This window comes from Podarcis vaucheri (genome assembly GCF_965113315.1).
Source record: "Podarcis vaucheri genome assembly, chromosome: 15".
Lineage (NCBI taxonomy): Eukaryota > Metazoa > Chordata > Lepidosauria > Squamata > Lacertidae > Podarcis > Podarcis vaucheri.
Genome location: NC_138753.1, coordinates 45,495,174 through 45,513,653, shown reverse-complemented (window position 1 = coordinate 45,513,653; position 18,480 = coordinate 45,495,174). Strand labels below are relative to the sequence as shown.

At 43.9% G+C, this 18,480-nt stretch overlaps 1 protein-coding gene across 5 annotated transcripts in view; it reads left to right on the top strand.

Moving 5' to 3' along the window:
• Positions 1-16,097, top strand: part of NSD3 (nuclear receptor binding SET domain protein 3) — an 88,177-nt gene extending 72,080 nt beyond the window's left edge. For 4 of the 5 annotated variants that reach the window (XM_082200230.1, XM_082200229.1, XM_082200228.1 and 1 more), the window contains 8 exons: positions 1,830-2,032; positions 2,666-2,778; positions 6,626-6,895; positions 9,836-9,952; positions 11,946-12,087; positions 14,077-14,183; positions 14,550-14,754; positions 15,763-16,097. In XM_082200230.1, the coding sequence (XP_082056356.1) occupies positions 1,830-2,032; positions 2,666-2,778; positions 6,626-6,895; positions 9,836-9,952; positions 11,946-12,087; positions 14,077-14,183; positions 14,550-14,754; positions 15,763-16,004 (1,399 nt within the window). In that variant the 3' untranslated portion in view covers positions 16,005-16,097. Of the gene's footprint in view, positions 1-1,829; positions 2,033-2,665; positions 2,779-6,625; positions 6,896-9,835; positions 9,953-11,945; positions 12,088-14,076; positions 14,184-14,549; positions 14,755-15,762 lie in introns of those variants that run through there. The other variant, XM_082200231.1, reaches the window with a different exon arrangement.
• The last annotated feature ends 2,383 nt before the right edge of the window (positions 16,098-18,480 follow it).

The window sequence follows — 18,480 nt, the reverse complement described above, 5'->3', positions numbered from 1 at the left end:
CTCTGCCTACTCCACATACTTTGTATTTAATTCATTATTTTCTGGCCAAGCGTGCAAAGCTGCAATCACATAAGTGAAATTAGCAAAAGATGTGAGTTACCTGTACAAAATACTTTGCAGATTTTATTTTTCGTCGTATTTGTATTCTTCCCCTCTTCTCCAGAGCTTAGTGCAGCTGGGGGAGGCGGCATTCCCTCTTTTTATATTCACAGTAAGAGTGAAAGATTTTGAATTCTGGTGCTGGAGGAGACTCTTGAGAGTCCCATGGACTGCAAGAAGATCAAACCTCTCCATTCTGAAGGAAATCAGCCCTGAGTGCTCACTGGAAGGACAGATCCTGAAGCTGAGGCTCCAAGACTTTGGCCACCTCATGAGAAGAGAAGTCTCCCTGGAAAAGACCCTGATGCTGGGAAAGATGGAGGGCACAAGGAGAAGGGGACGACAGAGGACGAGATGGTTGGATAGTGTTCTCGAAGCTACCAGCATGAGTTTGACCAAACTGTGGGAGGCAGCGGAAGACAGAAGTGCTTGGCGTGCTCTGGTCCGTGGGGTCACGAAGAGTCGGACACAACTAAACAACAAGAGTGAAAGATAGGTTATGTTCAGAGAATAAGACCTGGCCCAAGAGAATTCAAGGAGCTTCATGATGTCTGGCAGTCTGAATTCGGGTCAAGTTCCTTTCTTAAGGTTCTACCAGCCACCCTCCAGACAGTGGCAGGATGGACAACTTTGTCTCCAGCTATCCTTAAAGAAGAGGCAGAATTGTATGAGAGGAAATGGCCCTTGATGCCGCCTGGTTCCGAACCATTTAGGACTTTGAATTGTGCTACAAAATGAACCAGTAGCCAGTGAAGGTGATTTAGAGACCTCACATACTCCATGTAGCTGGTTCTAGTCAGCAGCTCTGCTGCTGCTCTTTGTACCCCCTGAACAGTCTTTGGAGCAGCTTCACTTAGAGTCCGTTATAATTATTCAGTTGGATATAAATAAAGCAGTTGTGACTCCTGGAAAGAGTGTCATTGTTGCCTTGGCCTCAGCTGTGCAGTGGCACTCTTGGCCACAATCCAGGAGGAAAGATGTATTGAAGAGGATCCAAAAATTGCAAACCTTTTGAAGAAAGGTTTGTGTTGTTTTATGGTACCTTATGTTGTGCACTGCCTTAATATTTTATGTGGTATATATATACTTGTACAAATAAATATCTAGTCCATTGTTGATCTTGGGCTACAGTTCAGGATCTCCAGAGTCTTCCCAAACCTGAGATGGGAGTAGAGCAAGAAAGATGTATCATTCATAACTTGATGGCGCCAAGTTCCAGTTCTCCAGAAAATCATTTAAAAATAATATTCTTCTAAGGAATTGCATTGCTTAAAATGTGCTGTGGATTAATAAAACTTTTTGCAACTTCTAACAGTATTCAGTAGTGTTCTCTCTCTGTCTTTTCACTAGTTGTCATATTTTTCTGACCCAGTTATGTGAATTGGTTAGTAAAATGTCTTATGGACTAGTACTGTTGATTGACATTTTCAAAATTGAATTATTGTTGTCTGTTTTCTGCTTACAGAGCTCATATTCTCTTCTAGGATGCACCACTTTTGCACAAACTGATTGAAATGAATGGACCTTGTGCAGCTGGTTAGCTCTTAAGTGATGAGGAGTTCACTTGTATAAGGAATTTTCTAAGATTGTTACCTACACTAGGAATAATCCTGCAGAACATAATTTATTAGCAGAGAGATGGTTTGAGAGCTGTAAGACAGACAGTATGCCTTTTATTTAATGAATTTCTTTCTTAAACCCCTCCTTTTTTCTCACTCCATTATTTCTAGGTGGTGGCCAGCTGAGATCTGCAATCCCAGGTCTGTTCCTCTCAACATTCAGGGCCTCAAACATGATATCGGGGACTTTCCAGTATTTTTCTTTGGTTCACATGACTACTATTGGGTACATCAGGGCAGAGTATTCCCTTATGTTGAAGGAGACAAAAGCTTTGCTGAGGGGCAAACTAATATTAACAAGACCTTCAAGAAAGGTAAAATCAAAAGACAGTTTTTAGTGGTTTAATGACAAAATGTTCCACATTTTTTGTGTCTCCATCACTACTTAATCACATGGAAATTGTGGTTGTTGTGTTTTGTGTCCTGTGTGAAACTCCAGCTGAACTCTACTGAGAACTGGTTTAAATGTTTATAACTCTATGCGACAACAGCTCTGGGATTGTTTTCCACCTAGAAGGTAGCAATCCCTGCGCATATTTGGTAAAATGATAAAACATTAATATTAGTGCTGCAACATTTAGTTGATTAGTCTATTAATTGATTTTTTAAAATCTGGTTAAAAAATCTTTGATGAAAAAGATGTTCCTGATTATTGGGCAGCAGTTTCTTTCCCTTAAATACATGGTGGGGGGCTGGCTCTTTGTGCCATCTTGTGAACGGGGTATGAACAACAAGAGTATGCTTCCCCACACCCCTTTATGCAGTTAATCAATTAAATGAAATAATAGATTTTAAAATTTGTAAGTTGGAGTAACAGGTCTAAATATTATCTGATGGCTTAAAACTGTTTTGTTCTGGATTTCCAGAGTGTAGCTATTTGTAGAGTGTTCCCTCTGCACCAACTGCTAATACTAACTCCTTCCTCCATTTTGGGCTCCTTCACACAGCACTTGAAGAAGCAGCAAAACGCTTCCAGGAACTGAAAGCACAAAGAGAAAGCAAAGAAGCACTTGAAATTGAAAGGAACTCAAGAAAACCACCTCCATACAAACATATTAAGGTGAGCCGCTTTTCTTGCTCTTATTTGTGTTGGTTGTGTTGAGCATAGAATCATAGAGTTGGAATAGACCACAAGGGCCATCGAGTCCAACCCCCTGCCAAGCAGGAAACACCATCAGAGCACTCCTGACATATGGTTGTCAAGCCTCTGCTTAAAGACCTCCAAAGGAGGAGACTCCACCACACTCCTTGGCAGCAAATTCCACTGTCAAACAGCTCTTACTGTCAGGAAGTTCTTCCTAATGTTTAGGTGGAAGCTTCTTTCTTGTAGTTTGGATCCATTGCTCCGTGTCCGCTTCTCTGGAGCAGCAGAAAACAACCTTTCTCCCTCCTCTATGTGACATCCTTTTATATATTTGAACATGGCTATCATATCACCCCTTAACCTCCTCTTCTCCAGGCTAAACATGCCCAGCTCCCTTAGCCGTTCCTCATAAGGCATCGTTTCCAGGCCTTTGACCATTTTGGTTGCCCTCCTCTGGACACGTTCCAGTTTGTCAGTGTCCTTCTTGAATTGTGGTGCCCAGAACTGGACATAGTACTCCAGGTGAGGTCTGACCAGAGCAGAATACAGTGGCGCTATTACTTCCCTTGATCTAGATGCTATACTCCTATTGATGAGCACATGAGCACTTTACATCCACAGTGAGAAACCTTTTTCTCCCGGCCAGCCAGGTCTGCATCTGCCCTACTCCTCATGGGCCAGACTTGACATGTGAGCAGGGCTACCCACTGTCAATCACCCAATGTTACGATGACATCAGGTAACCAGCCTCTCTGAGCGCATGTTCCCTGTACAGATTTACAGAGGCTTGCAAAAGAGGTGCCATAAGGACATAGCAAGTGACATTATATCAAATCAGACTATTTGTCCATCTAGCCCAGGATTGTCTATTCTGACAGGCAGCAGCTGACAGGCAGAGGTTTTCATTTTTTTATTATTATTAATTGCTTTATTGATTATAAAAAAGAAAAAAGTCAACAAAGAAAAAAACCAAAGGATGATACAAATTACAAAAAATTTAATTAACGTCTTACAATAAAACTTCTTTTTATGACTTCCAGTCACCCCATCAAGAGTCCCAGGTTTCTTTTAATTAGCGTACTTTTCATTATCACTCCAAACTTCTCCCAAATTTTTGTTTTAATAAGTTTTCTATGTTCATACTGGGGTCATTCTAGGCCAGCCAGAGAATTCATATTTTTACAATGCTCTTTTAAGATATTCTCTGTAAATATCCCACTCTCTAGTAAACGATTGTTCTGTATTATCTCTAATTCTTTCTGTCATCCTTGCTAATTCTGTGTATTCCAATAATTTCATCTGACAGTCCATTTTGGTCGGAATGGAATCTCCTTTCCATTTTTGGGCTATTAAGATTCTTGCTGCCACTGTTGCATTCAGGAAGATTTTCCTCAATTTTTTTGGAATGTCTATATGTACATTCGGGGTTTTTTTCAAAGGAGATTTTAAACATATTTTTGAGCTCATTATATTCCACCACATGTGAATCATCATACCCTCCGCCTCTCTACATCTGCAACAAATGCTTGACCTGGTTCTATACATTTTAACCAATTTTGATGGTGTTAAATACCACCGGTATAGCATTTTCATAAAGTTCTCTTTCAGGGTATAACATGCAGTAAACTTCAAGTCTTCCCTCCATAATCTTTCCCAGGCTTCCATTAGAATGTTATAACCAAAATCTCTGGCCCATTGGATCATTACCGATTTAACTTCCTCCTCTTTGACTTCCCAGTATAGGAGGAGTCTATATATTTTAGAGAGTGATTTGTCTTTTGTTTTGAATTACAGTGGTACCTCGGGTTACAGACGCTTCAGGTTACAGACTCCGCTAACCCAGAAATAGTACCTCGGGTTAAGAACTTTGCTTCAGGATAAGAACAGAAATCGTGCAGCAGCAGCGCAGCGGTGGCAGGAGGCCCCATTAGCTAAAGTGGTGTTTCAGGTTAAGAACAGACCTCCAGAACGAATTCAGTTCTTAACCTGAGGTACCACTGTAGTTCTTTCTCGAGTCTGCATGGTTCTGTAGAAAAACCTTTCCTTTTATCTATTTTAAATGTCTCATTAAGCTGATGATATTGTAACCAGTCAGATAAATGCGTTTGGATTTCTTCAAAACAAATTTTTAATTTGAGTCGGTTTTCTACCTCTTCCAGTAATACTTTGTAAGTTGCCCAGTTTCCTTTCAAATTCTTTTTTTTTAACAGAGATTGCCTCTACCGGTGATAACCACCATGGCTTTTTAGGCTCTAGCAGATCTTTATATTTAGACCACACCAAATATAAAGATTTTCTTATGACATGGTTCAAGAAACCTTTATGGACTTTATCATACCCTAAGTAGGTGTGCCATCCATATCGATTATAAAATCCTTCCAATTTGAGCAGATCGGTATTTTGTAACATCATCCATTCCCGGATCCAGGAGAGACTGGCAGTTTCGTGATATAATTTCAAGTCAGGCAGGTAACCCCTCCCCCTTTATATCTATTAGCAATTTGTGTTTAATCCTGGGTGTGTTCCCCCCCCCGCCATATAAATCTAGAGAAATCCTTCTGCCATTCCTTGAAATAGCCTGTTCCCCCGATCACAGGAATTGATTGAAAGGAAAAAAGCATCCTTGGAAGCACATTCATCTTTATAGTGGATATTTCCCCCCATAATGATAAGTTAAGTCTATTCCAGATCTCCATATTTTTTAAAAATCTCTTTCCAGGTCTTAATATCTTAAAATAAGTTGTTGTTTTTTGCCTAAGCCATATTCCTAGATATTTTACTTTCTTACTAATTGTCAATCTGGAAATCCTTTCTAGTTCCTCTTTTTCTTGGGTTTCCATATTTTTAATCGGCAGTTTTGTTTTTTTACTATTGAGTTTAAAACCCACCACCTGTCCACATTCTTTAATCATTTCCAGCACTTTTGGTAAGCATTCTTTTGGGTTTTCAGTCGTAATTATCAAATTGTCAGTGAAGGCTTTCAATTTAAATGATTTCCCCCCTACTACAATTCCTCTTGTATTTTCATCACTTCTTATTTTCCTATTCAATATTTCCAAAATCAAAATAAATATTAGTGGGGACAGAGGGCACCCCTGCCATGTCTCTTTCCTTGTATTGCAACTATATGTAAAACTGCTATTTATGATAAGTTTAGCTCGCTGTGGTTTAACCCATAGCGCCACCCACGTCCCCGCTGCTCCAAGTATATCGTCCCAATTCCTTTGCAGAAAGTTTGTTCAAAACCCATTTGGTTAATTAATCTTTTCATGAAGCACCAGGAGATGTTATCAAATGCTTTTTCCTTGTCTACCAACAGTAGTTTATAAAACATTAGTCCCCTCGCCTCGCTTCTCACACGTGGACCGGGAATCTTTCTTTTTAGCACCACAGAGGCTTCTAGGGTCTCAGGACACCCACCTGAGCCTTTGGGGGCCGCGTTGCCCCCCAGGTCCCCTACAGCGATCAGGTTTGCCCCTGGAGAGAACAAACATGTGCCCTGATATGAGTCATGGCAAACCAGAAGTCCCTTGACAGGCAAAGGTTTTCCATCACCAGCTATCTGAATTTTTAACAGGAAATGTCAAGGATTTAACCTTCTAAATACAAAGCATGCACTCTACCACTGTGCTGTAGTCTGTCCCCAAAAGTAGCCATATGAAAACCACAAATGCAATTTCAAACTTGGTACTTTTCCGGGGGTGGGGGGGTGCAATTCTGAGAATGCAAATGATGTACATGCATATATGAACCAAATCTCTGTGTGTGCTTGCATGCAAGTGTTAGAATTACACATTTTATCTTTTCTTTTTCTGTTTCACAGTCCAACAAAGTAGTAGGGAAAGTTCAGATCCAAGTTGCAGACTTGTCAGAAATCCCTCGATGTAACTGTAAGCCAACTGACGAAAACCCTTGTGGCCTGGAGTCAGAGTGTCTGAATCGAATGCTGCAGTATGAATGCCACCCCCAGGTTTGCCCTGCAGGAGAGCGCTGCCAGAACCAGTGCTTCACCAAAAGACTCTACCCAGAAGCAGAAATTATAAAAACGGACCGGCGCGGCTGGGGTCTGAGGACAAAACGCAGCATTAAGAAGGTAACATATAGGATGAATGCTTTTGAACTGTTGTAGAGTGTTTAAATAGATGGCAGTTTTGGGGGGGTGTCTTCCCTTGCATTGTAGCCCATACAAATAAACTTTGAGACAGAGTAAAGGTAAAGGTACCCCTGCCCGTACGGGCCAGTCGTGATCGACTCTAGGGTTGCGCCCTCATCTCGCTCAAGAGGCCGGGAGCCGGCGCCGTCCTAAGACACTTCCGGGTCATGTGGCCAGCGTGACGAAGCTGCAGCTGGCGAGCCAGCCCCAGCGCCGCACACGGAAACGCCGTTTACCTTCCCGCTAGAAAAGCGGTCCCTATTTATCTACTTGAACTTAGGGGTGCTTTCGAACTGCTAGGTGGGCAGGAGCTGGGATCAAACGACGGGAGCTCACTCCGCCGCAGGGATTCGAACCGCCGACCTTACGATCAGCAAGTCCTAGGCACTGAGGTTTTACCCACGGCACCACCCGCGTCCCTTTCTTGAGACAGAGTAGGTGAAAATAATTCTTGTTGGTCAGATTGGTTTTAAATGTACAACTCAAATATTTGGGGATCCCTACTGTTAATAATGGGACGCGGGTGGCGCTGTGGGTTAAACCACAGAGCCTAGGACTTGCCGATCAGAAGGTCAGCGGTACGAATCTCCGCGACGGAGTGAGCTCCCGTTGCTTGGTCCCTGCTCCTGCCAACCTAGCGGTTCGAAAGCAAGTAGATAAATAGGTACCGCTCCGGTGGGAAGGTAAACGGTGTTTTCCTGCACTGCTCTGGTTCGCCAGAAGCGGCTTAGTCATGCTGGCCACATGACCCGGAAGCTGTATGACTCGGCCAGTAAAGCGAGATGAGCGCCGCAACCCCAGAGTCGGTCACGACTGGACCTAACGGTCAGGGGTCCCTTTACCTTTACCTTACTGTTAATAATAAGTTTTATTATTATGACAAAAGAAACAGTTGGCAGGCAACACTGCCATTATTCCTGTGTCACCTGTAATGAGCAGAAATGAAATTTCAGATTAAGCATAAAGAATACAAAAAGTTCTCACATAATCTTGTTTTAGTACAGGGTTAGCCAATGTGGTGCCTCAGAGATGTTGTCAGACTGGAGTACACCACCTCTGTTTTATGGGGGTGCTTTATTGATTTAATTTTGATTTTTCATATTTACCACCCTGGCAACTTACTTGGATAAAGACTGGAGTGAAAATATTTTTGACTCAAGCTGTTGGTCACCCATGGTTGGCTGTGAATCCACATGTGATGAATAAAATATTTAGGCTTCAGCGGTCTTCCCAGAGCCCGTTGCCCAGTGACAGTAGCTAAGCTGACTTTGCTGAGCTCTCTCCATCAGCTGCAGCTAGTCTGGCCAGGGGCTAAAGATGAGGAGAGCCATAGATCAGCAACATCATGAAGGAAGGGGGGGGCGCACAAGAGTCCCACCCTGTTTTAAAAGCTATCTAAATTTTTCCAGCACACGTGCCAAAAGCAGGCTCTTATAAAATAAAAGGCAAGTTTTATTGAATCCTCATCAATAGTATTTATTTAATTTATGATTTGCATTCTGTGAAACATCTTGAAGTATTCTAGCAATACAATAAAAACATAATGAAGCAGCTCCATATATTAAAAGCAGTTGAATGGTTTACCTGCTACAGGCACAGCTGAAACTGCCCCAAATAAAGTTTAGAATGTCTTAAGATGTATAGAGGCCCTGTTTCAAGCAGCCTGCGTTAGGCTTCTACAAGGTAGAGGGCAGTGTTAGAAACTGAGATATGAAAGCTAGGAGCTAAATGGCATCTTAAACCCAGGTTGTGGGCACAACAATGGAATGTCTAGGTGCACTTTTTATAACAAGAATACAAAGCTGAAAATGAATGAACTGCAGCTAAAATCTTATAGTCATTTTCACATGGTCTAGTCCTCTGGAGACTGCAAAAAACAAAGCCATGCTTCCCCTGCCCACCCCTAATGTTCTTAAGAGGGTCTCTTTTCCAGTCTTCAGAGAGTAGCTGGAAGTGGGGAGGGAGAAAAAGGTCCTCCTCTCCTTCCACTCTGCAGTTTTAATCTGAAATCTTAGGTGCTGTATTGCACCCAGAGCTCAGAAACTGCTCGCGTTAATGAAATTCCTTGTTGCAAAATGCGCCTGGAACAACGGGAGCTTCAATCGCTGGAAGAGGGCCCTTTCTGCTGTCACACCCCAAGTTTGGGATTTCTTCCTCAAGCAGTTGTTCTTGGAGCTGACACTTCCAGCTTCTTGACGGCTTTCCTATTTGCCCAGGAATTTTTAGGTTGTGGTTGGATTTTTGTTCTCATTTGCTCTTAAGTGGTTTAGATTGTAACATTTTTTTTGTCTCATTCTACTTAATTTTGTTTATTTACTGGTTTTAAATTGCATTTATATCTTGTCTATGAATTCATTTTTCCTCACACTTTGTACACTTCCTGTTAATCTTTTGATAAAGGGAGAAATGTTTTAAATTAATTAAGCATATTTAGTAGAAGCATATTTCTTTGGGTTTTAGAAGGCCTCAAGCGAGACAGAATTGGGAGGGATCATAAAAATTATGTTAGAAGGAAATGTAGTTCTACTTCCGTCTTTAATACAAAGTATATGTGCCTTAAGCCGCTGCAAAGGTTTCCGTGGTCCCATTGCTTGCTAATTCACAGATGTGTATATGCTTCCAAAATGCTTAATGGTTTTTATTGAATGAACCTCTTCAGCGTTATTCTGTGAGGGCACTGTAACCTTTTTGCAAATGACTGTATTTAGATTGTCTTACCAAAGGCCATACAGCTCATTTTAGTGGTGCATGATTCAAGTTTCAATCTCTTTTTCTGCTGTACCACACTGCTTGTCTCGTAACAAGGGATTTGTTTATGGTGTTTATTCCTTGCAGTAGCATCACAAATTGCCAGCATGCATTTCTTTTTAATCTTTTCAGGGTGAATTTGTCAACGAGTATGTTGGTGAGCTAATTGATGAGGAAGAATGCAGATTGCGAATCAAACGAGCACATGAGAACAGTGTGACCAATTTTTATATGTTAACTGTTACAAAGGTAAAAAGAAGACATTCTCTCTATGTGGGACTGGTTCATGTAATGCCATCTCAGTTTCAAATGAGTTACACTTTAAATGCCACTGAAATCCCAGTAAGTGACATCCACTGCATGGGTTACCACAATGAGTGGCATTGCAAAAGGCTTGAAAAGAGCCTATTCAGCCTAGTTGGCTGGCTGCTCCACCATATCCTTGCAGGGAGTGTGGTGATGCTACTGCAAGGGTGTGTGGGAACCAGGCAATTAGAAACTGGATTGAGATATCCATGAAGCCTTCATAAACCATGAGGCCACTCATTCAGGTGGAATTACAAGGGCAACTACTTGCCTGTTGAGTCTGAAATGCAGCGAGTGGCAAACTGTGTAAAAACACACGTTATAGCTAGGAATTGTTCTTAGGGCTGGGTGATGTCAGCTTTTCAAAATCACAATTTGTCACCAGCCTAAGATCACAATCTGGGGGTACACCGCAATGTTGAAACAACAAGCTGTGTTGGCCCCAGCCCTGTGAGGCCCGGGGTGACTGCTGCCACTCTTCCCGCAGCACTTCGCGAGGCCAGGGACAACGCAGCTTGTTCCCAGCGCCAGGCACGGGGTGGAGGGAATCCATCCTCAGCGTGCAGAGGGAGCAGGCTGCCTCAACCTCAGCTCCTCACTGGGGCTTCCTTGCACTGCTCAGCTGGGGGGTGCAAAGGCTCCTGCCCCCCAGCTGAGGGAACCCTGATGTCTCTCTGGCTTGTGTGCAAGGCATTGGGGCTCGCTCAGCTGTGCAATGGAGCGGCCTCCTTGCCTCTGGCTCATGTGAGCTGGAGACGGGGTGGGGGCTTCTTCAAACTTCTCTGCTCAGGAACACATTGCTGCCCAAGCCTTTGTGGAGCAGTTTAAAGAAGCTGAGGGAGAAACAAGCTGAATCGCTCTGGTGATACAGTTTGCTCCTCCCTCTGTGGTATGAGGGGCAGAGCGTGGTGGCGGCTTCACCTGGAAGTATACCTTGGGTGAAGCCACCACTGCTCTCGAGTCCCTCTGCTACAAGCAGCCCATGTTGGAAGCAGCGCTGGCAGCAAAGGGACTTGGGAGTGGCATCGGCTTCATCCTCTGTACGAAGCTGGCAGGTGAAGCTGCCATCATGCTCTGCCTCTAATACCAGGCATAATTGGCCTCAGAGAATGTGCCCCCCAAGGCCACCTCACCCTAAGAAGTCACCCCTGCAAGCACGCACTCCCCACTTGGTTGAGATCTCGTGCTAATCTGCTTGTTGCCCTTCAGCCTCGGCCTTGTGCCTCTGTGCTGCGGTCAGCATTTGGCAGCAGCAGCATGTGTTGGGAGATTCCATTCCACCTTTTGTTGCAGACATGAGATTGTTGCGTGTCACATGTCTGCTTGCAGTCCAGCACAGACTGCTGGGTCTCGTGAGTGGAACTTCTGCTCTGTGTATTGTGCGGGGAGAGGCGACAGGGGTTTTTCTTCGTTTTTCACTTGTTCATCCCAATAGTAAGGACCAACCCATTGCCCCAGCCCCACCCGCTGGTTCGTCTTGATATGAGCCATGAGCCACAAACCATATGGAGTTCACACATCTAGTTCGAATGAGGTGAAGTTGGTGCTGGGAGACATACCCTGCAGAATCAGGTGAAAGACCCACTGTGTGCAGCATTCTGTTCTTAGGAGTGTCGCATATGGGAAACCTGCAAGTTGGACCTGTGCACTCACGATCTCCCCTCTGGCAGCGCTTAGCAGTTGCCATTCAGGGCTTTCATGTGGTAGAAGCATTTTGTATTTCTGGGCCAGTTCCACATTGGTTTGTGCCTAAATTCTTTCCTGTCTCAGTGAATGTTATGTGCAGATAGTTTTGTTGAAACTTTGAAGAGTCTTGAGGTAACTTAATATCTGGCGCAAGAAAGTGTGTTGCTTTTTGCTACAACAGGATGGATTCAAACTTAAGTCTTAGACATTTTGTATATGATTGTGTCTCTGTTCTTTGGTCTTTTTGAAGGACCGTATAATAGATGCTGGCCCCAAGGGAAATTACTCTCGCTTTATGAACCACAGCTGCAACCCCAACTGTGAAACTCAGAAATGGACAGTGAGTGGAGATGTCCGAGTTGGGCTCTTCGCTCTCTGTGATATTCCTGCAGGTAAGAGTGCTTTGGTGTTGCTCCGTTTCCTTTTAATGTTACTCTGCCTTCCTCGCCTGCCTTGCAGCCTATTCTTGCCTTTTTCTTGAGGATCCGTAATACTGTAAATTGTTGCTCTGTAGTGCTAATATAATTGGGTGATGGTCCTGATCCTCAGGTAGGGGATAGAGAAGTGGCAGCACAACAGCCACGTTCTGCAGTGGAATAGGCCTTCTAAGGCAGGGTCTGCGGTGGTTGAGACCATTCTCACACTTTTTATCACATGAGCACTGAATGGGCACAGAAGGCCTGTCACTGCCATGATTCAAGGCCTTTTGCTTTAGACAGTGCCCTATTTGGAATAGACCCACTGAATGTAATAAACAAGACTAAATAAGGATCATTGATTTTAGCTGGTCTACTCTGAGTAAACAAGGTGAGTAAGGTGCAGCATGAAAGAGGTGTATAAACCATGTGTGGTGTGGAGTAAGAGAAGTTTTCCTTACTCTCCCATAATACTAGAACCTGAGTTCTCCAATATAGCTGAATGTTGGAAGACTCAGGACAGACAAAAAAGTACTTCTTTGCACAGTGCATGTTTAAACTATAGAACTTGCTGCTGTGAGATAGAGTAATGACCACAAACTTGGATGGCTTTAAATGGGAATTTGACAAATCCATGGAGGATAACAGTTTCAATAGTTGCTAGTCATTAGGGCTGGGCAACATCTGGTTTTCAAGATCTAAATATCACAATATACCATTATATCACAATGTCTTGAATGTGTCTTGGTTGCTTCTTCCTTTCCACCTTAGGGGAGGAAGACACAGCCGAGGGACATGCCCAGCCCTGCTGAGCAAGCCCTGATGCCTCTCCAGCTCATGTGAGCTGGAAGGCTGCAAGAACTTCCTTAAACTACTCCACTGGGAATGGGAAGTCTCCTACCCCTTAGCTGAGTGAGCCCCCATATTGCTCTGACTTGTGTGAGCCAGACAGGCAGGCGGATTCCTCAAAGGCACAGGCAGGCAGAGCCCAAGAAGGTGCTCTCCCAGAACCCTCTCAGGCTCCATCTGCCTGCGCCTTTGCTGTCTGCAGGCAATTTGAGCTGGTGTGATGTACTGCCAGCTCAAAACGTCTGAAACTGGTATCAAGATCTGAACGCCATACTGGTTTCAGACAACTTCCCAATATATTGCCCAGCTCTTCTTGTCATGATGGCTTTGTACTCCAATATCGGTTGTGGTGCTCCTTCAGTCTCAGTTGCGGGGGAGAGTGCTCTTCTGTTCATGTCATACTTGTGGGCTTCCCATTGACATTTGGGTGGCTGCTATTGTGGATTCCCTCTCTGGCAAATTCATTGCACAGTTTTTGCCAAATGCTGCAGATGCACCTCTTTACCCTTGACATACATGTGTGATACGGATCCACCCTAGTTGTCATGGTACAGTGGTGCCCCGCAAGACGAATGCCTCACAAGACAAAAAACTCGCTAGACGAAAGGTTTTTTCATTCGCGATTTGCCTCGCAAGATGAATTCCCCTATGCGCTTGCTTCGCAAGACGAAAACGTCTTGCGACTTTGTTAAGCCGTTTAAACCGTGCTTCGCAAGAAGAAAAATTCGTTAGACGGCAGAAATTGCGGAACGAATTAATTTCGTCTTGCGGGGCACCACTGTAATTCATTCTGAACTGTTTTTAATGTTTTAAGGATAAGTGTAGAAGAACAAGTGTGGAATTCACATGTGCATACCATATAGAAATAGGGCAGGCAAGGGATCTGGATCCTGAAAGCCATAACACCAGGTCACTTTAGAAGAAATTTCTTGGCTGAAATGCTCTGACCTTGATGGGCAAGAGGGGCAATCACATTTTTAAAAATATGTTGCTTACTTGTCCAACCTCTTTTAAGATTTTACATGTGCTGGCGCATCATAATTTTCTGAAATACACTTGATGCTGACATTGTTTCACAAACAGCTAGTGTGTAAAGTGCTTCTTTTGAACTTCTAGGGATGGAATTAACGTTTAACTATAATTTGGATTGCCTGGGGAATGGCAGGACAGAATGCCACTGTGGAGCAGATAACTGCAGTGGATTCCTAGGAGTGCGGCCAAAGGTTAGTTGTGCAAGCGGAGTAAAGCCCTCTGGGACAGAATCGGCAAATAGAAACCTTCATGCTTAATGTCACACGGGGTGCCCAAACCTCCCCAATGTATGTAGTAAAGCTCATTGTGGGAGAAAAATGGGACCATCCGTCCCTGTTCTTCCTTGTTATAAACACACACAGCATGTACAAAACCTCTGGTACCTGCTTGGATCTCTTTGGGTGAGGCACTACTTTTTGTTACTGGCTGCTGTTGTCTTCAGGTGTCAGTGCCAGAGCCGGAGAAACAGAATGGGGGGTGTTCTTCTTTTTAATGGTAAAAGGTAAAGGACCTCTGACAGTTAAAGTGACTCGGTGACTCTTTCCTCCAACTGCTAGACGGCGTGCGCAACAGCAAATGAAGAGAAAGCAAAGAATGCAAAATTAAAACAGAAAAAGCGGAAGATAAAAACAGAGCAGAAGCAGATGCATGAGGACAACTGTTTCCAGTGTGGAGATGGGGGTGAATTGGTCATGTGTGACAAAAAAGACTGTCCCAAAGCATACCACCTCCTCTGCCTTAACTTGACACAGCCACCCTTTGGTAGGTGCTTCCTGACTTGACTTTACAGGTTTTTCTTGGTAGCCATGAACCTCTGTGTGAAATTATTAAGAGCAGGCAGAGTTCACCTGTTTAACTTTGTGACACCTAGGAAACAGTTTGATACTCCAACAACATCCCAGAGGGAAGGGAGGGGGTACAAGTTCTCCATCCCTGGCATATATGATGGTTAATAATAATGGGACCAAGTAAAGGTGAAGGTAAAGGACCCCTGGACGGTTAAGTCCAGTCAAAATCGGCCATGGGGTGAGGGGCTCATCTCCGCTTTCAAGCCAGGAAGCCGGCGTTTGTCTGCAGACAGTTTTTCTGGGTCGTGTGGCCAGCATGACTAAACTGCTTCTGGCATACCGGGACAGAAGCCAGAGTGCACAGAAGTGCCGTTTACCTTCCTGCCACAGTGGTACCTATTTATCTACTCGCAATGGTGTGCTTTCGAACTGCTAGGTTGGCAGGAACTGGGACAGAGCAACAGGAGCTCATCCCATCACACGGATTCAAACTGCCGACCTTGCACTTGGCAAGCCCAAGAGGCTCAGTGGTTCAGACCACAGTGCCACCTGTGAGTGGGACCAATAAACTACATTAGCATGTGGTTTATTAAAGTCTTGTTTTCTTTTTTATATTGAGAATAGAACTGAGCTAAATTGTTTCCTCAAACTTTGCCACTCAGATTCAGATTGCAGACTCCCCTTGTTTAGAGCAAGCAATAGTTTGCCATTTCAAACGTTGGTTTATGCTTTAAATCTCACACAGGATTCTTAGGCAGCTTCAAACCAGTGTTTGCTGGATAGGACATCAAACTGTGGTGTATGCTGCAGAGAAAGTAATTAAAAACCTGGAGTGTACAAGAGGAGAGAGAAGTACCTGAGATAAAATGTGGCTTGGCATTATGTGTGAGCTGGAACTATGTGTGCCTTGGCAATCTGGTAACAGGATATTTGCTTCCTAGTGCCTGCACTAATATCTCCCCACACCCTGCTCTGTTTTCAGGAAAATGGGAATGTCCGTGGCACCAGTGTGACATCTGCAGCAGCCCTGCCTCTTCGTTCTGTGAGTTCTGCCCCCATTCTTATTGCAAGGATCATGAAAAGGGGGCCCTTGTGGCCTCTGGCTTGGATGGGCGTCCGTGCTGCTCTGAACACAACCCCAAGGCTCCTGTGGCACCAGAGTATTGGAGCAAGATCAAACGCCGATTGGAACAGCAGAATCCTGAGGAAGATTCGAAGGAATAAACTTTCCTTTCCTTAAAACAACCACCCACCTTGCCCCCCGCCCCACTGAGTGGCACATTATTGTGAATTTGGATAAAGTGCCATGGCGTCCTCTCTTTTTGTCTTTGGAGTGGCTTCCCTGGAACTCAGACAGGGGCCACCTGAGTCTGTGTGGCCGTTGGCAGCCTGCAGCATCTGCGCTCCGATCCATTTGCCCTTGAGAAACGGGAAGAAGTGTCTTGGCAACCTTTTGTTGTTAGAAGAGGAAGCCTTTCCGGCATTTTTGTGGGGGGAGAAGAGGCATCATGTTTAAAGTATCTTCTCTGAGTGTGGAAACCAAACATAGCAAAATATTTATTTATTTAAATTTTAATGGACTTTGAGGATTTTGCGTCCTTCTACGGTCAGTGTGTCTAAAAAGGAGTAGCAACACCAGCCTGGTATCTATGTATGTATCTGTAGGGTTATTTTCCTGTCTAGTTTTAGAAACATGAGAAAAAGCCTCTGCACACCAATAGCCTTTTAGATAAATCTTATTAGGGGCTGGAGCAAGAGCCTATCGTGGCAGCTGGCAAGTGACACGGCCTCATTCCAGTACGTTCACCATGACAAAAAGTGTTGAGATGAGGGCTGGTTTATGTCACTTTAACTGAATGAAGAGTGATCATACTAGAGGTTCTCCCACAGCAAACTAGTTGTGATCTGCTTACTCTTGAAGTGCATTCTGTTTGAAACTACATTTTCAGAAAATGGTGAAACTGTAGACTTTCTTACATGCCGTGTTTAAAACCCACTTCATTTTGAAAGTGCTTGGGGAGCAGATGCTTCTGAAAGATTGCGTCCACAATAATTCACTTTAGATAATGGGAAATAGCTGGAGGTACCTGGGGGCATCTGGTGTCTTGTCCACCATTCAGTTTAATTAAGCATAAGTCACTTTTCTACCGTGAAAAGAATGATTAAACAGTGCTTTCCTTGCTTGTTGTAAGTCTTGCCATAGTGCAGGGTGCAAAGTAAAAATCTACTGCCTTCAGAGTTTGCACTCTCAGGTTCTGCCCTAACTGGGCTCCACTAAACTCTTGTTTTATGGGCCGCGTGTTGTGCACGATTTGCCACCTGGCCCTCCGAGGTCTCTGCTGGTTTAGCCCCTGACTATGCTTTCCCTTTGGCCTTCAGTGTGCATTTTTAATGTCCAACCCATGCTTGCTCTGTGGCATGCTTGCCAATATCTGATAGGTTCATTTCCTTGGTCCTGGCTCCTCCTACTTTCTGAGGACCTAGGATACTGTGAGTTTTGGTTATTTGTTCTGGGGCTCTATAGCTGATTTTGGTGTGTGGCTTGGTCGTACGAAATCTCTTGACTAAATAAAAACCTGAATGTCTTTAAAAGTACGTTCTTTAACTGTACAGGGTATAAAATGGCCCATGGTGATACCATCAGTCTAACAAAAGCAATGTTTGTATCCCAGAAGGGATCATGTTTGTTAATAGCTCTTCGCAAAGCAACAGTACAGCACTGAAGTAGCCAGTTTTACCAACTTTCTCCCAATGAGTGCTCTCTAAATGTGTCCAGAGACACTTACTGTAATTATAACCATGCATTGATTTATGTGGAAAAGTTCAACTTCAGATATAGACTGGTCAGTACCAGAAAAGAAGACAGGAGGCTGTTTCCTGGCTCAGCTTTTTCAATAGGCTTCCTCCCATCGGCCATCCCCTGCTGCTTTTAAAATGCTTCTAATTTAAGAGAAAATGCAACTTACTTTCCTCCTTTTGTACAGGCAAACACACTACATTTCTGCAAAGCGTATGAATTGTACTTTAGCTTCAGTATTTTGCAGAGTCTTTCTGCAACTCCCATTGCAGAACAGGTTCCATTGCCTCTTCCTGCTCTGCTTGTGGGCCAGTTGAGTGGTATAGAGCTCTAAAGGAAGTTGCCACACACTTGACCAAACTAAGGGGCAATATTAAAGGCAAAATTTAAAACACTACACTTTGTTTTTGTGTACTAGATTTTAATTTTCTGAATATGTTGTTTGGCAACATGTTGGTATTTTGAAGGAGGAGTGGGAAGAAATCCTTTGGGGGAGAATTTTGTCCCCATCTAAAATTGCAGGCTCAGAGCTTGCCTTCCCACAAGATTGTAGAGCTGCTCTGCCTGCCCACTACACAAAGCTGGTGGGCACAGAATGGTGCAAGCACTCTCCGCTCAGACTGCGGTATCTTCTCTTCCCTACACTCCTTTGTCACTTGATGGAGTGGGAGGCGCTGGATGGTGCTCAGTTCTCCTGTGGCAGAGTTTGGATAGAGCAAATAGCCAGTCCCCAAAGGCTTACCTATTCCTGGCACCAGATGCCATTCAGGCAGTGATGGGTTTTGAAATGTACATAGCTACTAAGTTAACCGTGGACAGTGTTGGCTTTTAGCCACCGTGCCCTACAAGGTCAGCACCCAAGGAAAGTATCTCATTGAACCAGTGGTCAAGCCAACCCTCTCT